The sequence below is a fragment of the Larimichthys crocea genome, chromosome XIII, assembly GCF_000972845.2.
Source record: "Larimichthys crocea isolate SSNF chromosome XIII, L_crocea_2.0, whole genome shotgun sequence".
In the NCBI taxonomy this organism is placed as follows: Eukaryota; Metazoa; Chordata; class Actinopteri; family Sciaenidae; genus Larimichthys; species Larimichthys crocea.
Genome location: NC_040023.1, coordinates 39,570,352 through 39,590,221, shown reverse-complemented (window position 1 = coordinate 39,590,221; position 19,870 = coordinate 39,570,352). Strand labels below are relative to the sequence as shown.

Here is a 19,870-nt window from a genome sequence, read left to right as displayed (position 1 = left end):
TGAGCAATATATGGACCTCTTAACACTGATACAGAAAAATCTATAAATGCTTCTGCAGCTATAATAACAACACCAGGTAGGACCGACGTGACAGATTTAATAAAGATATTTTAAAAATGTTTTCATTTAACTTTTACAATTTCACCATATTAAGCACAACTACCTGCAGTAAATAGTCTAAAATGTTTAATTAAATGTGCTACAGAGTTAATGATTTGCTATTCTTGCTGCTGGTGATGACAGTAACATGAAGAATTGAAAGACATGTCAGTTGCAGTAGACAAATGTTTTAATCTTTACATAAACATACTGGATTTTAATGATTCAAAAATGTCTAAAGGAAACACCTCAAAAACAAAGAACATGGAAAAATTCAATTTAAACCCAAATAATATTCAATTTATTGTATGGATATTTATGGACTATTTATTTAAACTTAAATTTCATTTCTGGAAATCTGACAATTATTTCCTTGACACAAGTTCCAGGAGGGTGGAGGTGATTTTGTCCAGGTTCCTGGAGTACCGGGTACTCCTGTCCATGCTGGGTCCTCGTTCCATGTGGAGAGGAGGTGCAGAAGAACGGGTGCCAGCAAACTCCTCAGGAGCAGGTCGGTAGTCGGGAGTATGCATGGGTTCTTGAAACCTTTCAGGATAACGTGCTGGCTTATCTGGATGGGTAGCATGTGGAGTCAGAGACATTTCGGGTCTGAAAACCTCTGAAAGAAAAAAAACAGGAAAAGAACCTTTTGACAAATCTGACTGAGGTGAGTGTTAACTAACCCTAAGTGTGGTATGCTGCGTATAGAAGGTCATACATTATATAAATATATTACACAATTTACCTTCATAACGGCTTCTGTTTGAGTTTGGGCTTGGGTATCTGGGTTCCCCACATACAGGATCACGATATCCTTGGAGCCGCTCGTTCGGTACATGCTCTTGCTGTTTCCAGCTTCTTCCTCTCTGATCGTCTTGAAAGTAGAAGTCTTCTGGTCGTCTAAGATCTGAATCTGCTTTGGGGATTGCCTCATACGGTCTTGGAGACAGCACTGGATCTGGCTTTGAGTTGTTGTAGTCGTTGGAGATAACTGCTCGAGAGTGGCTGTTTTGCTACAACCACAAAAGCACATGGTTCTTTAACTCATTTGACAGAATTACATATATTCCATTAGAAAAAAACAACCTTTTACAGGGTGAAACATACCGCAGCTTTCTCTGCTTTCCTGGCCTTAAATTCTTTCAGCAGCTCACAAAGTTTGTTCTTTAGGAAGTTAGCCTCTTCTGCATTTTCGATTTCGATGTTTTTCTAGTAGGGAAAAAGACATAACTCCCTTCAGTTAATGGGTAAATAAATTGTATATCACTGCTACATTCACGGCAATTACAGATTCATGATCTTACCAGCATATCAAAGACACCCGTTGACTCAGAGCCTTCGTGTTGGTAGCTTTCGGTATGTAGTACGCCCTGAAAAAACAACAAGTTTGGCAAAACTACAACAGTTATAAAAAATATTTGTAGGTTACTAGTTAATGACAAACCTGTGGTTCTGTGTAGCGGTCAGGATGTTGTATTCCATGGATTTCAGGTCTCAGCGGTGCACTAACTGGTCTCGGATCACTGCCAAACTTTGGATTTGGAGGTCCATACACATCATTGAACCTTAAAGTAAAAATCAGACACATACAAAAAAAATATGAAAACACAAATTATTTAGACATTTTCACTAGGTTGATACCTTACCAGACTGTTTTACAGAGCAATCTTAACAGATAAACAACAGATATTATCGGTTATATATGATCACTCACATGTCTTTTGTCGTTTCCACCTCCTCTGCAGTGGCATCAGAGAAGCGACTCTTTCTTTTTCTTTTACCCTGTCCCTCATCATTGGCCCCTTTCAGGAAGCGCCTGAATGGCTCTGGGATGTCAGGAATGGCCCTGGTAACTTCAATTTGTCTCTGAGAGTTTGGGAGTCCTGTTCTGCTCAGCCCAGAGCTGGCAACGTCTTGCTGTGGTTCTCTCATTTCATGGCAATAATCTCTGATTGCATTGAATAAATGGTCATGCGGCTGGTCACTCTTCATAGGTGTGGGAAAACTCCTCCTCTTGGCCTCTGGTTCACTTGATCCCTGTCTACCTGCTCTAGTCATACCGTCATGTGGACCAGATTGTCTGTCCAGAGACCACTGACGGTTATCACCTTCACCACCGTACACCGGCTGCGAGGACTGATATTCTGCAGAATGACCTTGGCCACGTCTAACTTCCTCAGAGTAGAACTCCTTCAGCAGGTCTCTTTCTGGGTTGGCCTTTCTGTGAGGAGGAGCCTGTTCTGGGTAATACTCTGCATGCTGAGCCTGGCCACGGGGCATATCTGCCCTTGAATCATACCTGGGAACACCACTGGACTGAAATGCGTCTCTTCTTTGTGGATCTTCTACATATTCCTCTTCATACTTCCTACGATAATCAGGGTCCATATAGTCTCGTCTGTACATATCACTTTCCCTGAAATCTTTCCTCCCCTGCTCCTCGTCCATGAGGTCACGGCTGAGCGTGTCCTCCCGGTGCATCTGTCTGTCTCGGTTCAACATGTAAGGGTCTTCTGGATGAAATGGTGGTTTATTCGTGTTACCTAGGGGTAGCCTTCCTTGGTGAGAGAACTCTTTCTGATAGTCCATGAGTGGTGGTAGGTGAGACGGCACATCTCTTTGGCTCAAACTGTGTGAGATACTTCGATTTTGTTTCTGCCATGGGGGAACTATTGAATGAGAGTTAGCATATAATTTAAGTTAAAAAAAATTATACTAATAATACAAGTGCACAAATATTTTCTATAAATAGTTCATTTGCAGCTGCAGTGGCCCTCAACCATGTGCTGCGTGCAGTGACTCATAAACTGTGTAAGAGTGAAAAATAGGCCCTCAAGTATTCTACTGATTTACAGCAGAGGTCATGTCATCGTTTGTTAAGAAAAATATTACATATAATATTGCTTTATGAGCAGTTTTAAAACTAAACTAACTGACGTGGATCAATGTACAATGTATATTTTGAGTTTATTAACTCCAAAGTGAGTCTCAGTGCTAGTTTTGAGATTCTCAAAAATTTGGTAAAAATTACAATTGACCGATGTTAGCAATATCCATCTTAAAACATGTGTTGACATGTTGAGGAATGCAATAAACATTCTTTGCGAAGTGAAACTCATTTCTAGTCATTAATCACTACTCAGACAAGTTAGTGAGGAAACTAACCTCACCAATAATCTCATACAATGTCTCTTACACACACTTCAGAGTATGAATTTACCTTTTGTTGTGTTTAATTTGCCCTCCATTCCTTTTTTCAACACCTGAAGCACAAAAAACAATTTGTATGTTACTGTTACATGTATTTTGTTACGATTTTAAAAGTACATGTTTAATGGACTCTGTATGTCTCACCACTGGACTTCCTCGTCCATCCTGTCGCTCTATTATCTCTGCTCTGGCTCGTATGATCTTCCCTCCCTGGGTTATTATGGACTGTTTATCCCAGGTCACCAAGTCTGGACGTTTAAGTTCCTACATACACAAAAAGATAAAAACATTCTCACTTTTGTTTTCTAAATTAAAAAGCAAACCACACATTCAAAAAGTTCCATTAGAGTTTTCTGGTTTACCACATATTTCTGCCGGTGTTTACGTCCAATCACATGGCGGACTGTTTCTGCCAGGTTTGCAGTCTGATGACAGAGCCTACATGTGTATCTGGGGCCTCCTTGTGGGTCATTACAAGGCTCTTCATCCAGATAGCTCAAACCTACGAAAATAAAAGCAGAAAAAAGTTTAATAGGAATCAAAATTAACATGGAAAAAAACAGTTGAAAGGTATTAAGTTATTCACCAATGATGGGCTCATCAAGCTTCATGTAATCCAAATATTGTATAATGCCCTCAAATACCGGTACGGTATGTTGCCGGACAGTTTGCCCTGAGAAATACAAACATCGGTAGTTAGCAAAAGAAAATATTACAACAGTGGAAAAGTATTGCACAGTGCATGGTCTAACTTAAGTGTAAAATACATTTTCTATGTTTGCAAAATTATCTCAATACGTGCTTGATGTCAAAACCGTCTCCCTCAAGTCTCGATAAGGAATGATATCACACTCCATGCATATGATAGACCAAGTGTAAGGGACTGTTTTACTGCAGCCGCAGTCAAAAGGGTTGAATTCTTCAGTTCAGTTACAACGAGTAATCATACATGTTCCTATGTACGATTTCCAGCGTTTTGACCTTTGAACACCCAGTGCTCAAATTCTCTGAGAAACAAACACAGGGTGCAATCTTCTGTATCTCATGATTCTTTGGTGATGCTGTGCAAATATCCTCAAACTCTTGACCAGGATGACTTCACTAGGCAAACAAAGCAATGCTCTGTGAGGCATTATGGCCTTTCTCTCCTGTGACATCCATCTCAAGACAAAGCAGTTAAACGCTGATATTATCACATTATCAACAGTAGAGGAGACATGATTTTTCTCACCATCCAAAAAGAAAAAAACTAAATCCAAAACAGTCACAAAACACCTAAAGTATGAGCACGCCAGAGCTCTTTGCTCAGTTTAAACAAACAGAGGCCCATATCTTTTTATATTGGAGCATACACCACATTCTTCAACAGGTAAAACTGCATCATGCTTCCCCAGGCTGCATGTTAGCAAATGTGCACAGGCATCGCTTGGAAACATTATTGTGGCTGTTTCTTTTATGGATCTAAATTACATAAACTTAACAGAAAGTTGCATCAGTCAAACAGCATATTTCATGTGCAAGGTTGCACAACATGTGCTTGTACTTTGTATGCAAACCGTTTGCTATTTTTGAGTTTTGGTGCAAGCACCCGAAGGATATTTATAGCTTCCACATTTGGCTACACCAAGGTTTGTGGCAGCCTCGTAGGAATGGGTCAACCTCTGCCACCCATCCGAATAATGGGTGAATAAAGACGACTGTCAGTGATGATGGTATCTAAATTGTCCACAAGTTCTCCCTGTACAGACAGTGAAACTTTTTTTTTTTTTTTACAAAAAGAGACTGCACCACTAAAAAGTAAGGCACTTCTCATTGCCAGACAGTTGTGCCCACAGAAACCAAACCGACAAAACGGGCTCCACATCAGAAGAGCTCACAGCTTGCTAAGCCCGGCTCATCTGCAATCCAAATCTGTGATGCCATCACGAATGAATCTGAGGCTGGATCCAGTCCAGGTGGTAGTTCTAATCGTTCTGCTGCTGGTAAATGCATGATCCCAAAATGGATGTCATTTTATACTACACAATAAGTGACTGATCCCTAAACAAGATGTTTCTCGTGCAACTAGTGAAGACGTTACGCACGATTTCCACATAGAAGCCCAGTGCGCATTATGGGATTACTGTAGAAGACCCTAAACTAACCGATTCTGTGCGGCCCAAAGAAGGAAAGGAGAAAAACACAGCCCATCCATCAGTCGTTGAGTTCTTGACCTTTGTCCTACAGACACTTTCCCCAGTGTAATTCAACTACCAAAAGCAATCATCTCATTCTCCAAGACAAGGTGCACAGTGGAATGCCCATCCTCCGCCGTTAACAAGATAAAAACATCGCAGGCCGTCCATGTTGACATTTGAACTGACAATCAGCTCGGCCAGTTTAAGCGCTGAGAAAGATGTGCCAGTTCTGGCACTTCATTTATTACGGGACACGCATCGGTTTGGCAATCAGACGTGCTGAGTTTATACAGCTGTTGGCTCTCTGGGACACTCTTCCCTCTGCAAACTCACTGTGCTCACTGAATAACTGTCCAGTGTACATTATATGGCGTGCATGTGGACAAGGGGGCATTAGTGACATCTCATTCCAAGCCCGCTGGCATTAATCTGCTGCTATAACAGCCTCCAATCTCCAGGGAAGACCCTCTGCAAGAGTTTGGAATCTGGCTACAGAGGTTTTTCTCCAGTTAGGCCGCAAGAGTATTAGAGATGCCCGGCTCTGATGTTGGGTGATATGGCCTGGCTTGTCCGCCGTTCTCATTCATCTCAAAGGTGCTGAGTGGGGTGAGGTCAGGGCTCTGTGCAGGCAAGTCAAGATTCCCCTTAATTGGAACAAAGGAGCCTAAGCTAATTATTTGTTTGAGTTCATAATCATTCCTAGAGGATCACAGCAACTGATCTAGATTTGATCTAGACCGAAACTGCAGTCCATTAAAACCAGGCAACCGATTAGAGTGACCTCTGTTACCTTTGGACTGAATTACCTGCCAGAATAGACAGCAAATATACTCAAGGCCAGAGGAGAATAAAATGACATGGCTGAAGATGACGTCTACTTACCCGCAGCGACTAGGACATCCTCTTTCTGCCAGGAATGAAAAGAGAGCAATAAAAAAATTAAGTCAATCAGCGCTGGGATCACCACTGCTACAAACAGAGAAAGAGTTATTTCATGGAAACAGTTTCAACACAACAGCTCACATGAGGGGCAGTAAAGGTGCATTATCCTCACTCCTTTTCTTATTGTGTTATATTTTGCTCATAGTGAGTACATAGGGAAATAAATAACTGCATATATTAAGCTGTCTTCCAGGAAGGTTATATAAACTGTTAAAGACTAGCTGGTAGATGTATGCAGAGAAGAAGTATACAGCTTTCTTCGACACGGCCAAGATGCCCAAAAGACACGCCCATGTGACCAAAGCAACTTTCACTTGCATGCATTAGTACAATGGTTGTGGCTCACCATGCCACCACACACCAGTACTGTAGCTAAACACATCCAGTGTAGACACTGACGAAGGACTGAAGCTGCGGCTGCTGCTACACAGCATGAACAAGGTGTTAGCATCTGTGATGCTCAGTTATCAAAGTATTGTCCATGCTTGCGTATTTTGTATTCCAGGCTTGTCTCAGTGTGCAAGCACTGAGTGCAAAGTCAATCCTCCCAACCAACAGATGAATGTCCAGGGTCTCTTTTGTGATTGGCTCTCTCGCACAATGTAAAGTCGCCATATGCAAGAACATTATGTCAGTGACTCGTGACTCCTGTACTTTGAAGTGCTGCAAGGTGAGCTGGCAATTTTTCCAAAAAGGAGCTGGAAAACATTTCTGGCCAGGCACAAAAACTTGTCAGTAAATGTTTCAATTCAAATATGAGACAGAGGTTCAAGGACAAGTGCAATACGAGTATAAACTTTGAATGCAAACAACTCGAAGGCCCTGCTGAAAAAAAGCAAGAGAAGGTCTCGTGAAATACTGTTGCACATAATGACTCTGGTCGCTTGTCCAGATGACCTGACTCCACTGGAGATTGTTATCAAGCTTAATCATCCTAAAATTCTTGTGAAAGTATCCAAGGATTTTTGGTTGCCGTTGCACAAAACCATCAACAGCAATTCCAGTTGCGCAGTGTGAGAAAGAACCACAGCTATAAGCTGTGTTATTGTAGCCTTCAGCCGCAAAACCTGATTGATGAGCAAGAAAAAGCTTGGCGATGTCCTCCAGAAAACAGATGGCTACTTCAGAATTCTGTAAATCTAAAATACGAAACCTGCTTGGAAACTTCTTGCAAATAAGTTGTTTTCATCACAATCTTGCACATATGACAATGTGGGGCAATAAGGCAAACGTAGATCAATTTGTATAGGTCGGTCTTGACCTAAATGTGTTAACATGTTGTCTTCTCGGGTGCCGTAATCACTGCAAGGCGAACTCTTCAAAGACACGGCGATCCTCCAAAAATGACCAGGGCGTAGTCTTCATGATGGTCGAAGACAAGTGTTGGTAAGCATTCGTTTTCCTTGGTTGCTTGTTGGAAAGAAGTGACTGAACACACAGTTACTTAGTCATGGTAGCCAAGATACGAAATGTAAGCACATTTCAAGGAAAATACTGACGTGCACCAGAATTTCTGCTTCAAGTCCGATACAGAAAAGAACTCCCTGCTTGTCGTCATCACTGATCTGGTACTTACTGTACAGCACCTGTTTATACCGAGATGTATGAGGTTTTGCTGACAGGAGGTTGCAGCTTATAAGCAGGTAATAAAACACACAAAAAAAAGTCCCCGGATGTTGACGCTGAGCTCGGAAAGATAGTGAAATATCACTTTTGGATGCCTCTCGTTTCCTGCCACGAGTTTAGTCGTGAACCTGGTGACTGAATAAAACAAAAACAAAACAGCAAATCATGATAAAAAATAAATAAATTAAAAAAAACACTAGTCACTGACCAGTAACTTAAAAAGAAACCCATCACTACGTCTTCTAGCTACATCAACACAACTTTCACTGCACATCTGTCTGCACCAGTAAAGGTGCCGGGTACCTTTATATGTCCTGGTGTAGTCAGGTGTATCTTGAACAAGGTCTCACCCCTTATGGATTTCTCACACACCTGGATCAAAAGAGATACCATAAAATCAGTATCATAGCCAAGTATGGTGGCGTGATGCTGCCAGCTCTGCTCAGCTCAAGCACTCTATACTCACAGCTACAAACGGGATGGATACAATATTGATACACCCTTGTAGTATGATGCAGTACTAATCAACAACAGAGGATTACACGCACTTAGCTGTGTGAGAGTCACGCTGTTTGTCTTAAATCTGGCACCATTAAGTGCATTTGAGCTATCTTACCGCGCATTCAATAAATTCAGCCTCTTCGTCGTATGGTGTTTCGAAATTATCCATCGCTGGTTGTTTTGGTTGTGGGGTTGCTAGAAATTGCTAGTAGCCTAGCCTAGCCTTAGCTTTGCTTAGCAACCGTTTAACGAGCTGGCAAGCGCGTGCAGGTAAACGTAAAACGTAAATGCGTCACAGCCTCTGTAGACTTAGCTCTTAGCTCTTAGCTTGCAGTTCATACAGTGACTTATACTGCAGTGTTGTGTAGTTTTCAGCTAGTTACTTGTGTTTAGCTACACTGGGACGGCTCGGTCGATGAAAGCCACTTCCTGTATGTTTGTACCGTTCACCATAGGTCACACACACACGAGCGGAGTCGTCTTAGTACCGTGCCTTTACCAAGGGCGCCACCACATGGTGGCTTGGGGTGGCTACAGCCACCACCAGATTACTCTGAGCCACCCTGTAGCCACCCCAAGGAGGCGCATTGGATTTCTGTAGATCTCGGATATGTTTTGAACATATATTTTTTAACATAAAAAGCAACAACAATAATATATACTAGTAAGAATAAGTATCAGAGTACAACGGGGTCCCTACACCCAATCTTGCATGCAGTAGTGGATCCAACATTGCTCCGTTCAGATCCCCCCTCGCCAACCCCTCCCCCTCCCTTCTCTTCGACGCAATGTTCGGAGCTGCCGAAAGTCAGTTTGGAAGCTGAAGAAAGCATGCGGTGCATCCAAGCAGCAGCCTTATTAGTGTAACTAGGGGTGGGCGATATATCGAATATACTCGATATATCGCGGCTTGTTCTACGTGAGATGTATGAAATGACTATATCGCGACCATCGAGTACTTGTCCCGTAAATGTTTTAAGCCGTCAGCATTTAATTCTCGGAGTTTTGCCTGTGTCACTCACTCCTGGTGCTGCTCACAGCACGCAGCACACTGCCCCGCCCACCCAGAAAAATCCCCTGCGCGCATGCGTACTTTCTGTATCAGGTGAGGAGAGAAGTAAAGAGCCCGAGCGAGTTAATTGAAGATGGAGACGGACGACTTGGTTCCGAAGAAAAACAGCTGCGGTCACGCCAGCCGTCTCTTGTTTTCGCGTGGTCACGTCAGCTGCTCCAATATTTTCAATTACTCAACTTATTGCGACTTTATGTCAAATACTTTGAGAAAACTGGGAAAGTCAGCGCTAGCTTACTGCAGCGTGTGGACACTTCCGGTTTTCAAAATAAGACGTGGGTGTTAAATTTATTAAAGGTTTATTTATAAAATATGAAGAATGGTTAAAATTTGATTTAAAAAAGCGTGTCTCATAAGCCAAGTATGATCCTGCACTGCTTCAGTGCTCATATGTACGTTATGAAATATATTAAAAATTCATAAAAAATATGACAAGTGTTAAAATGCTATAAAAAGAGGTGTGTCTCATACAGCAAGTGTAAATCTACTGTTCTACATTGATTCTGAGCAATTACAATGCTATCAAGGTAATAATGACATTATTATTTATTAGAAATAAACAATACAAAACAACAACAACAAAAATATCGAGATATATATCGTGTATTGCGATATAGCTTAAAAATATCGAGATATTGGTTACAGGCCATATCGTGCAGCCCTAATTGTAACGGCGGCATTTAGTGGTGATATACAGTAAGGTGCCCTCCATACCCTGATGCGGGTTGGTCTTCCAAGAAACAACAGTAGTCTGTAAATTGTGTGTTGCTGGCCATGAATAGTTGAATAACTTAAATATACAAGTAAATACAAGTAAAATATGTTAAAAAATATAAATAGAGTGTGTGTGTATATATATATAGATAGATATATAATATATATAATACTATAGATATATATATATATATATATATTTGGGGGGGGTATGCCACCCTAAGAATTTGCCTTGCCACCCACTAGCCACCATCAGATTTTTTTTCTGCTGGCGCCACTGGCCTTTACCGCAAAGGAACAGTCGGGGTATTCAAAACGAGCGTACCCTGACGGAAAGCGCGGAGCTTGTTGGTGGACATTTGCGCCCCCTGCTGGTCAGGGTTAATGTCTCTCACACACACACACACACACACAAAGCAGACATAATGGTCTGTCCATTTTCTGTTTATTTGGTTCTAAGAAGTAATTCGCTTCATATGTACAAAAAACAAACAGCTTAAGTCTGGCTTTGGAAACTGGGAACTGTGTGAGGCGTCTGCACAGCATTCAGTAGACTCGGGAGTAAATCTATGGAGCGGAGTGATACAGTAAACAAGACAACAAACTCCCACCTCACTCATTATTTCAGTACAGTGGAGCTCTGAGCGACTATGAAGGCATCAATGCACAAAGATACCTCAGTAATTTGTCTGAGTGACCGTTTCGTAAGCGATGTTGACATGGATACAAATCATCAACAGATAACTCATATTTACATGCAAACTTGGAAATATACACTGAGCAATGATTCCCACACTTCTCTCACAAAAAAGGCCTTACATAAATGATAATAACATATTTCGATTTGCCTTCATGGACATGGCTTACTACTCAGCTTCAGAGTATGATTTCCTAAAGTTCTCTTCAGATACTGCATGAAAACAATGACCTACAAACAGTAAAATAAAGTTATGACAGCAATCTAAAATACAGGAACTTATCATGAATGACACTAAGGGGATATACTCTGGTGCATTATCTTAAGTCACTATAAATACAAAAATATCACACCAGCATCACCCATACTGCTTTAAAGCTGTAAAAGTTAGATGGGCAGGAGGGCAAAAGCAGGAGAGGCCTGTGTTTGTCGATTATAAATCTTAATTTACAATGTACTGACAACACACAGCACAATGAGAAGAGCTCACAGACAAGAAAATGAGACGTTTCTGTTAATAAAAGCCATGTGCATAAATAATCTGTTGAAGATCAAATGAGAACCACGGGTCACCATACAGGGTGGGATACAGACACACTGCTCCCAAAATCAAGAGGATTATGACAATGTCACTGATCAAATATTTAGGAGTCATGATGAGACGTGTCAGACGCAGAGGTGAGTCAGTTTGAAGAGTTGTAGAGTCCTCCTGGAAGATTGTTCAGACGTGAGCGCAGCTCCTTCCTGACCTGGGTCACCCTCGCCAGTTTGCGTTTGTATTCCTGCAAAAGTCCACAGCAGAAAAAAAAAATCCATCAGAGCTCAAAGATCTTCCAGGCTGAATGAGAGACACTGTGACTTTGAGTGTAAACACAAATATTTTGGTAACACAACTTGTAAATGAGTCACTAAGTCAGTGACTGACATCATGTAAATAGAAATAAAGGCAACAAATGTAAATATGGTTATGTCACTAACATGACTTTGTATTGTTACAGAATGTGGTTTTAGGGTTAGGGTTAATATTTGTATTTCTGGCCACATACTTCCATCAAATGTCTCATCTGAAAACACCACACCACGTATATGAAATGTTGTGTGAGCATGTTAAATGCAATTTCTTTTTTTTTTTTGCCTGTCAAGCTTGCAGTACATTTACTGCTGTACTCTCAAAGCACTAAATGTATCTTTTGCCTAAGGTTCATGATTAACTTGCTACACTAACTTGTTTACTTTTACTAAAATATCACCAAAATAAACATTGCTTTGTACCTCTAATCAATTTTAAGGCTATACTAAGCAAAGAGGGTTCAATTATTTGGGTTAATTTGCTCTTTGTAGTAAAGATAAGCCAACACAACTTCAGGGAAGTTTTAAAAATTATAGCCTAGCATCCCATTAGAATATATGAAATGTTCACAGAAATAACTCTGTGACAGATAGGCCTGCTAGCAAAGAGTTTAATATAATTCATGTGTATGCACTGAGTTTGACTTCTTAAAAGGTAGAGGAACATGAACTGTAACTCAGATGTTAAATCTTTGCTGCACTCATGTGCTTAATCTATGTTTGATGCAAACATTTGATGCAATGCGTTGTGCAACAAGAACACATTTGCTCACGTCACAGGGTTTCAGAGGCTTCTAATCACATCCTGTCATCAATACTAAGATTTACATGAATGAGTATTAACTTGCAAAATAATCTGCTCTATACTAAGACTGCTGCTTTTGGTTTGATCTGTAGTAACATGAGCTTTCCTCTACAGCTTCTACTGGACTGAGCTTCATTTAAATGTGAGTGTGTAGCATGTAGAGTGTAGAACGTCAGTACTATTGAAAAAAATGTACTACTGTCATTGTGGACCACCCTTGTAAATAGAAACTTTGTAAAATGCATGTACCACCAGGAGCAGTAAGTTGCAGTAAAATAAAAGCACTCACAAAATCAGTTTTATTTTTTATTTTCATTTTTTTTTTTTATTACAAAAGACTGGGTGAAGATACAAATATGGAAAACCTCATCCTCTTGTTGTCCTGTGGATAAAGACTGGACAGTTAGTTTTTCAAGAAGTATTTTAGTCGATACTTACCTTGTGGGAAGAAATGTACACACTGAGTTAAGACTGAACTGAGTTGAGTGACAAAGAATAAGAGTACTACCTTTCCCCATTACAAGGGGAAACTTTTCTCTGTTACGCCAGCAGGCCTGACAATCTACGGTCTGAAAATCTAGAGTCTGAGTCAGCAACAAAACAGGCACTCTGCAGAAGTGTGCAACATGCTGAAATACATGAAAAGAAATGTTACTTTAAAGGGTTGACAGACAAGAAGTGTTAGCACACAGCTACACAGACAAATGAACACAGAGAATCAATAATGATGACACACGTCAGGCAGACGCAGATAAACACTCAGTAATGTAAAGGAAAGAAAAAGTGATTTACGCACTTCAAGTTTCTGCTCGTTCTGGACGAGGCCGTCCTTCTGGCTTTGCAGGAAGACCGTTAGTGTGCGTGTGAGCTGCCTCCTGTCGTCAATCTCTGCCGCCAAGCGGCCACTGTAGTCTGCTAGCAGCATGCAGGCCTCCTCCACCAGCCTGGAAAGCCGCTCCCCTGATTCTTTATCTAAAGCACAGAAAGCAGACAGAAAGCAGGGCACAACGCTTAAACATAACCAGGACAGACGGTTCAACTGTAGGTCACTCACTTATCCATAAATAATGGCACAATGTACATAGCTACAGTGTAATCACTAGTAAACCAAACATCGTTTCCTATAGTGGATGGAGACATTTCAGACCTTTTTATCTTGGTAGTCTCGGTGTCCTGCTCAAGGGCACTTCCGTTTGTTGAAGTGAATATGTTGCCTTTTAATGTAAAGTATGTCAAAATGGTTAGATTACTAAAATTAATTTGATTTCAGTTTTAAGGTTCAGTGAACAATCTTTGGATATCTAGTAAAATCATCCACTGAGCGGTCAACTCTAATGTACGTATGTGTATATGCATGTGTGTGTTTGGAGTATCTTTTCACAAAACTATTGTTATCACACTAATGTTAGCAAAAAACAAATACTTATTTTAGGATTTACTTATTTTATTTATTCTAAGTATATTTGTTTTGTTTGTCTGTCCTGCAGGATTAAGGTGCATCTGGTTGGGCGTGTAAATGTGAGAAATGACTGCTTACTTATACTTTACTTATATTGTTTAAATTCTCCTGACACTCACATAGGCCAGGGATTTACCACCATATAGATGTGAACCCTGGTCTTTGTTATTAATAGTCAAGTTTTCTTCAAAATTAATAGCTCACCCTTCTCCTCATTCACAATATTTACACGGCGGCCATTTTCCTCTGACACAGCAGTACGACATTTGAGCTTCCCACCTTGAGCGTGATGTCAGAGGAAAATGTGAGCTGTGTCAACATGGTGAATGAAGACAATAAACACATGTGCTAATGAGCTGCGGAAAAGACCTGCATTTATACGTACAGTTATACAGCAGTGTGCTGTGGTCTGCCTCCTACCTGTGATCCTGTGTAGCAGTGACGTGTCTTGCACCTCAGCAGGAAGGGACGAGATACGCTGACGCAGCACTGAGTCGCCAGAGGCTGCATTTTCCAGCTCCTGCAGAGCTCGGATTAATTCTGCTGTCTGAGGTACAGAGAGGATGATAAGAAGGGAAGGTGAGGGGAGGGAGGTGAGAGTAGCAAAGGTAGCAGAGAGGTGAAGGAAAAGGGTATGGTAAATGAGAAGTTAACATAAGAATGAGCTATCTGATTAGGAGCACCATTTCATTACCGCCCTGTGTTTCTAGATACCTGTGGGGGCTCGGCTGGGGAGCTCTGGGAAGCAAAGTCCTCATCATCTGGTTGGATCTCCTCGTATGACCTCTTCTTAGCCTTTTTTTCTCCATCTGGGATTTGAAAGAAAAGACAAAATGTCACACACAGAAATACTGTTTTGCAGCTGTAGACATGGTGCACATTTATTTATTTAATAACCTACACCACAACTTTGCAGCATCGCTCACTGTTCTGTCATGAAGCTGATCAGCTATGGGATATGTCTATATGTAAGTGAAGCGACCTGCGGCAGAGAAGTTGAGCTGGATCCAACTTTTGGAGGCTCAGATCGGGCAAATTGCATAGTCAGGCTTAAATGTCACTGAAACTGAAGCTATTCAGGTGGATTTCATGGACTAAACTCTCTAAACATTGTTTATTTCATGTACCCTTCTAAATATGTGTCTGACTCGCAATTTAAGCTGCTAAATAGTCATCGGACAAAACCAATGGAGACTCTTTTGGTTTGTGTCCTTTGGTTTGAGAGGGTTAGAAGAGAAGTAGAGAGAAGCTTTGGTTGAGCGACTTAGGCAGTGAATGGTAGTGAGAGTGCGCCCACATAGAAAAAGACGGTTAATCAGCAAAATAAAAAGCTATTTCCTGATTGTTTCACAGCAGTGAGTGTTTACTGATAAACTACTTTAATCTGCTCGACTTGTTTTCCTTCTCTTTTACACACACACACACACACACACCACACACACACACACATAATAATGAATCTTCTTGTCCGCTAGTTAATCAGTCATGAATGGCATTGTTCTGATTGTTGATCTGTTTCTAAAAACTTTCGATAATTTTGACAACCCCAAACAGTCATATTCGCCGATTGTTGAGAGCAACTAAGTTGCAGGTGCAGGTCAGCGTTTTGTGAACTCACATAGGACTTGTGAGAGCTGATCCAGCAGGTTGTTCTCGTACACAGCTCTCTCCTGCCAGATGGACAAAACTCGACCCAACTGTTTCTTACAGCCGTCCTCGCCGTCTCTGGAGAGGAAAACACAAGACACAACAGGCACATATGCTTTAAACAGCTTGGTGAAATTCAGCTGATGTCAAGATATCAGTGTATTAAAAGACAAACAATAAATAAACACTTTACCCAGACCTAAAAAGGGATAACTTAAAAATGTATTTACAGAAATGTAGACACTTACTAACTTACTAATGATTTGTAATATAAAGCCTGACCTGTATACATGTTTGAATGCATCAACGATGACCGGTGCAAAGTCCTGGGTGAATTCGGGTCCTTTCTTCTTGCTGTTCTGAATGACGTCATTGGCCAAGTAAAGGAAGGTCAACTTGCGCGATGTCTGAGCTGTGTGTGTTCAGATGTACAAAATATACGTACAGTGAGATGTTTGGTTATGGAGTTACAAAACTGAACTTTAAGCTGAGCAACACAGTGGTGGGTTTCACTGCACAACAGGCATAACACATTTTAATGGCTAATGTCTAATGATGTATCAATTAACCTACTAAACCTGAAAAGTACAAGTACAAGCTCGTGTTTTTCCCACTGGGCCAGACTATTGTGTCAAACGCAGCACAAGAGCTCACAACTAAGAACAAAATCTACCCAGTAACATTCAGCCACTCTTTTCTATTCTTCACTACAGCTACATTAAAAAAGGTTTAGACATTTAAGTATTTCATTTCACAACTCATTTTTACTTTACTCACTCTAATCACACAGCTTGTTATGCATTTTTCCCCCCCACCAACATATACTTCATATTGGTACATATGTCTTTATTACTGGATAAGTTACAGACAACACTGAGAGAAGCACACATCTCTAGAGAAATGTGCCATCTCTATCCCCCCCTGCACACTCCTTTCAGTCCTCAGACACGCTCCTAAAATACGACATCCACTTGAGATAGCATTAGGTTGTTGATTAGTCCTCTAAGGAAAGGTGCTCCAGTATTAGCTACAACTGCTTGACAACCAGACGTCCAAACCACATGCAGATAATTACAAAAATGAGTCACAACTGTTCAATTATGTACTTATACAGTACAGTTACATACTGTGTCTACTAAATAAATTCAATAAAATATAACCTAGTATTTTACTGTTATACCGTTTTATAGTAATATACGTCAGGTTAGAGTTCGGCACATTCCATTTAAAACTCTTTGAATTGCACCTTAATACAAATTATATATATATATATAACAAATCTTTTGAATTTAAGTCACACAGCAATGTTCAACACATTCAGTACTCTTTTTATACAGTGAAAGACAGTGTGACATGTGATGTTTTAGAAATCACAAACACACAGTGGCAATGAGCGATCGGGAAATTATACACTGAATATCCAATTAACATTAACATTAACATAAATTATGAACACAATGTGTTTATTATATAATGTCTGTCTGTCGAGAGAGGAAAAAAGACAAAATAGTACGTAGTAAGAAAGCAAAATTATCATATGTATAATATTTGAACACTGTGTCAAAGTATCAGTAAATAAATATCAGTCACATATAAACATAATGACTTTTACATTATTCTTTCTGATGATATATGCTGGCTTAACATTAAAGTATTACACTGACTGACACATTAGTGTATGTTGTACTTTATTAAAGGAAATATTAATTCAAGTTGAGCACGTTTGTGCCATAAAATGTGGTTGAGAAACCACTTTTGGCCTTACTAACTCTCATCCCAGCAGCATTGAACAGGAGTAGCTCAAATATCTAACTAGACTGAGTAGCATTGGCCAACTGATCAGATTTGAGTCACTGATAATCCTGATCCAGGACTGTCCACTATCCCATGTGATCCATCTATTTTAGTAATAAACAATCTATCGGGAGAAAAATGTTGATGTCAGGTGATTTAAAACCTGTAATAACGGTGTTATAACACATGTGAACACATCACCTTTATGTTTATATGCCGATATTGGCTACAAACATTTGCCCCTTTCCCATCCAGCATTTACTGTCCAGAGCAACGTTATCATTCATTCTTCTTTCAGCTGTTTATAGTCCACGCAAACTTCAGAAGGAAGTATAGGACTCTTTGATTGATAAATTCTCCACCACGCTCACCATCTAGCTGCTAACTGTGTCTGTCTGCCATTTTCCCCCCATTGAGGGATCAATAAAAGTAATCTTCTTCTTTTTCAAGAAAGTAAAAGTAAAGTGTTTTTGGTTTTTTTTGCTGAGCGACGCCTGCATTTGACCACAGTGAATCACAGGCCAGACAGCTGAACAATATGCTAAAACTCAGTATAAAGCTCAGTTAAAAACCAAGAAAGAGGTGATGCAGTTTTCACACTGTCGTTTTATAAATATATCGATTATAGCTGCTTTAAAGCTGCATTGATTGATTTCTTGGCCACTTGGGGGCAGTAGAACATCTGTAAACAACATAATATGTTATCACCTTATAAAAAAAATATATCATGGCAAACATGCTGAACCAACAATTGTATCTTTACACATCTCACAACATTAGTATTTATTTGGAGTCGTGGCTTCCTGTGTGTGCTCTGTTTTGGTCTCCACCAACACACGAGGGAACTATCTTGCTCTTAATTTGCTGCATGTTCACCAGCTAACTGCTAACTTTGTCATAAGTAGAGGAAACTGGGTTTATGACAGTGGCGTTTGCGATAAAAACAGAGATGAGAGATGTTTAAAAGGCTCTACATTACAAGCAGCCACTTACACATTACAGTTATTAATTCAGCAGCAGCGTGAATAACAGCACGACGGCCTGTGTCAGGGCTGACTATTGAGACTAATGCCTTGTTTACTAAGGTTAGCACGGATGTAGCTACAAACTGAGAAACCCCAGTGTTAATTCACAGAGACAGAATAGCGTTATTAGTCTTAACAAGGCTTCACATGTTATGTTAAATAAGACAATGCGTTGCTGTTAGCTCATAATGAAGAGTCCACACTGCCACTGCTAGAAAGTTGGCTAGCATTAGCAGTTACTATGCTAACAACAACCGACAGCTGTCTAACAACTTCAGCGTCAGCGAGGATAGTTTGAGTCCACAACAACCAGAAGTAACCAGCTCATGTAACCAGAGTCTACACGTGTCTGTGACCCTGCACACTTCGTGTTATTTGCTCTTTATTACGAGGGACTAGCTAGCTCGTGTCAACCTTACCTTTTTTCAGTTCGTTGAACCAAACATTGACAATGGTCCTCGAGTGTTTTCTGTGATGAATGAGCCACAGCGACAGCGTCTGCACACTTTGCTGCGAGTTACTAAGCTCGGATAGTTTCTTTTCTAAAGCCGCCTCCGAGAAAGCTGACATCTTGACGAGATTAGAGAGAGAGAGAGGGGGAGAGAGTACGAGAGACACTGGGAGAGGCAGCTTGAACGTTTCTCCCAGATGTTGTCGTCCAGCGCAAGTTAGCCCGTCACTACAGGAATTGCAGCCATCCAAAGTAAATGTCTTACGCTGCCTCTCCCACGTGAAGAATGCTTGTTTATGCTAAATAATAACCGCCGTCCTCTCTGTGGTGTTAAAGGGCGGCCGCCTTGCAGGATTTAGTTTGGGGGCAAAGCAAGGCTGCAGCCTGCACGTTCCGTGACGGCACCAATGATGCGTTCACGACAGCAGGAATTCACACATTTCATTTTCACCTGGCAGCTCTTCATGACTAAGCACTGTGCACGTTTGTGCTCCCCTCTCATCTATGAATAGGAAACATTTAAAATCAAGAGCCTGTATAACTTAGAGCTTTAATTTCCCCTCTAATGCTATGCAATAAGAACATACTAATGTAGTCAATGTGTTTGTTGGACACAACAGCAATGATTCAACCTCCCAGGGTTAAATAAAAAAAAACTGTCTATCATGTACATATATGTATATATACTGTCATATCCACCTACCTCATGTACATAACACAACCAGTTGTAGAAACTATATTTATTCCATCATTATTTGCACTCTGTACCACTGCACTATCACCACTACTAGTTCTTATACCA

At 40.6% G+C, this 19,870-nt stretch overlaps 2 protein-coding genes across 7 annotated transcripts; both read right to left on the bottom strand.

Annotated features, from left to right (window-relative positions):
* Positions 1 to 65: 65 nt before the first annotated feature.
* Positions 66 to 9,003, bottom strand: si:ch211-13c6.2 (hypothetical protein). 5 transcript variants are annotated; one of them, XM_010735434.3, is made up of 13 exons: positions 8,671 to 9,003; positions 8,358 to 8,426; positions 6,369 to 6,393; positions 3,896 to 3,982; positions 3,672 to 3,811; positions 3,454 to 3,573; positions 3,320 to 3,362; positions 1,814 to 2,768; positions 1,544 to 1,664; positions 1,404 to 1,469; positions 1,207 to 1,308; positions 845 to 1,112; positions 66 to 718 (listed from the first exon to the last, which is right to left on the bottom strand). In XM_010735434.3, the coding sequence occupies exons 1-13, from the start codon at positions 8,722 to 8,724 to the stop codon at positions 465 to 467; spliced, it is 2,304 nt and encodes a 767-aa protein (XP_010733736.2). In that variant the 5' UTR covers positions 8,725 to 9,003; the 3' UTR covers positions 66 to 464. The 5 variants fall into 5 exon arrangements, with proteins under 5 accessions (XP_010733736.2, XP_010733737.2, XP_027143076.1 ...); XM_010735435.3 differs by lacking the exon at positions 8,358 to 8,426 and having other exon boundaries at positions 67 to 718; XM_027287275.1 differs by lacking the exon at positions 6,369 to 6,393 and having other exon boundaries at positions 67 to 718; positions 8,671 to 8,729.
* A 1,766-nt stretch (positions 9,004 to 10,769) lies between these two features.
* Positions 10,770 to 19,488, bottom strand: LOC104922579 (regulation of nuclear pre-mRNA domain-containing protein 1A). Of its 2 annotated transcripts, none has more exons than XM_010735441.3 (7): positions 19,037 to 19,488; positions 16,081 to 16,210; positions 15,770 to 15,876; positions 14,866 to 14,960; positions 14,572 to 14,698; positions 13,489 to 13,664; positions 10,770 to 11,820 (listed from the first exon to the last, which is right to left on the bottom strand). In XM_010735441.3, the coding sequence occupies exons 1-7, from the start codon at positions 19,185 to 19,187 to the stop codon at positions 11,722 to 11,724; spliced, it is 885 nt and encodes a 294-aa protein (XP_010733743.1). In that variant the 5' UTR covers positions 19,188 to 19,488; the 3' UTR covers positions 10,770 to 11,721. The 2 variants fall into 2 exon arrangements, with proteins under 2 accessions (XP_010733743.1, XP_027143206.1); XM_027287405.1 differs by lacking the exon at positions 10,770 to 11,820 and adding an exon at positions 13,006 to 13,074.
* Between the last annotated feature and the right edge of the window lie 382 nt (positions 19,489 to 19,870).

Excerpts from the sequence above, each read along its gene's own strand:
- si:ch211-13c6.2 (XM_010735434.3), bottom strand. The coding sequence starts at position 8,724 with ATGGATAATTTCGAAACACCATACGACGAAGAGGCTGAATTTATTGAA. Across the intron at positions 6,394-8,357 it reads CTACACCAGGACATATAAAG|AAAGAGGATGTCCTAGTCGC; the intron begins GTACCCGGCACC and ends CATTCCTGGCAG. Across the intron at positions 2,769-3,319 it reads CAAATTAAACACAACAAAAG|TTCCCCCATGGCAGAAACAA; the intron begins GTAAATTCATAC and ends CTCATTCAATAG.
- LOC104922579 (XM_010735441.3), bottom strand. The coding sequence starts at position 19,187 with ATGTCAGCTTTCTCGGAGGCGGCTTTAGAAAAGAAACTATCCGAGCTT. Across the intron at positions 15,877-16,080 it reads GCATTCAAACATGTATACAG|AGACGGCGAGGACGGCTGTA; the intron begins GTCAGGCTTTAT and ends TTTCCTCTCCAG. Across the intron at positions 14,961-15,769 it reads TCAGCTCTCACAAGTCCTAT|ATGGAGAAAAAAAGGCTAAG; the intron begins GTGAGTTCACAA and ends TTCAAATCCCAG.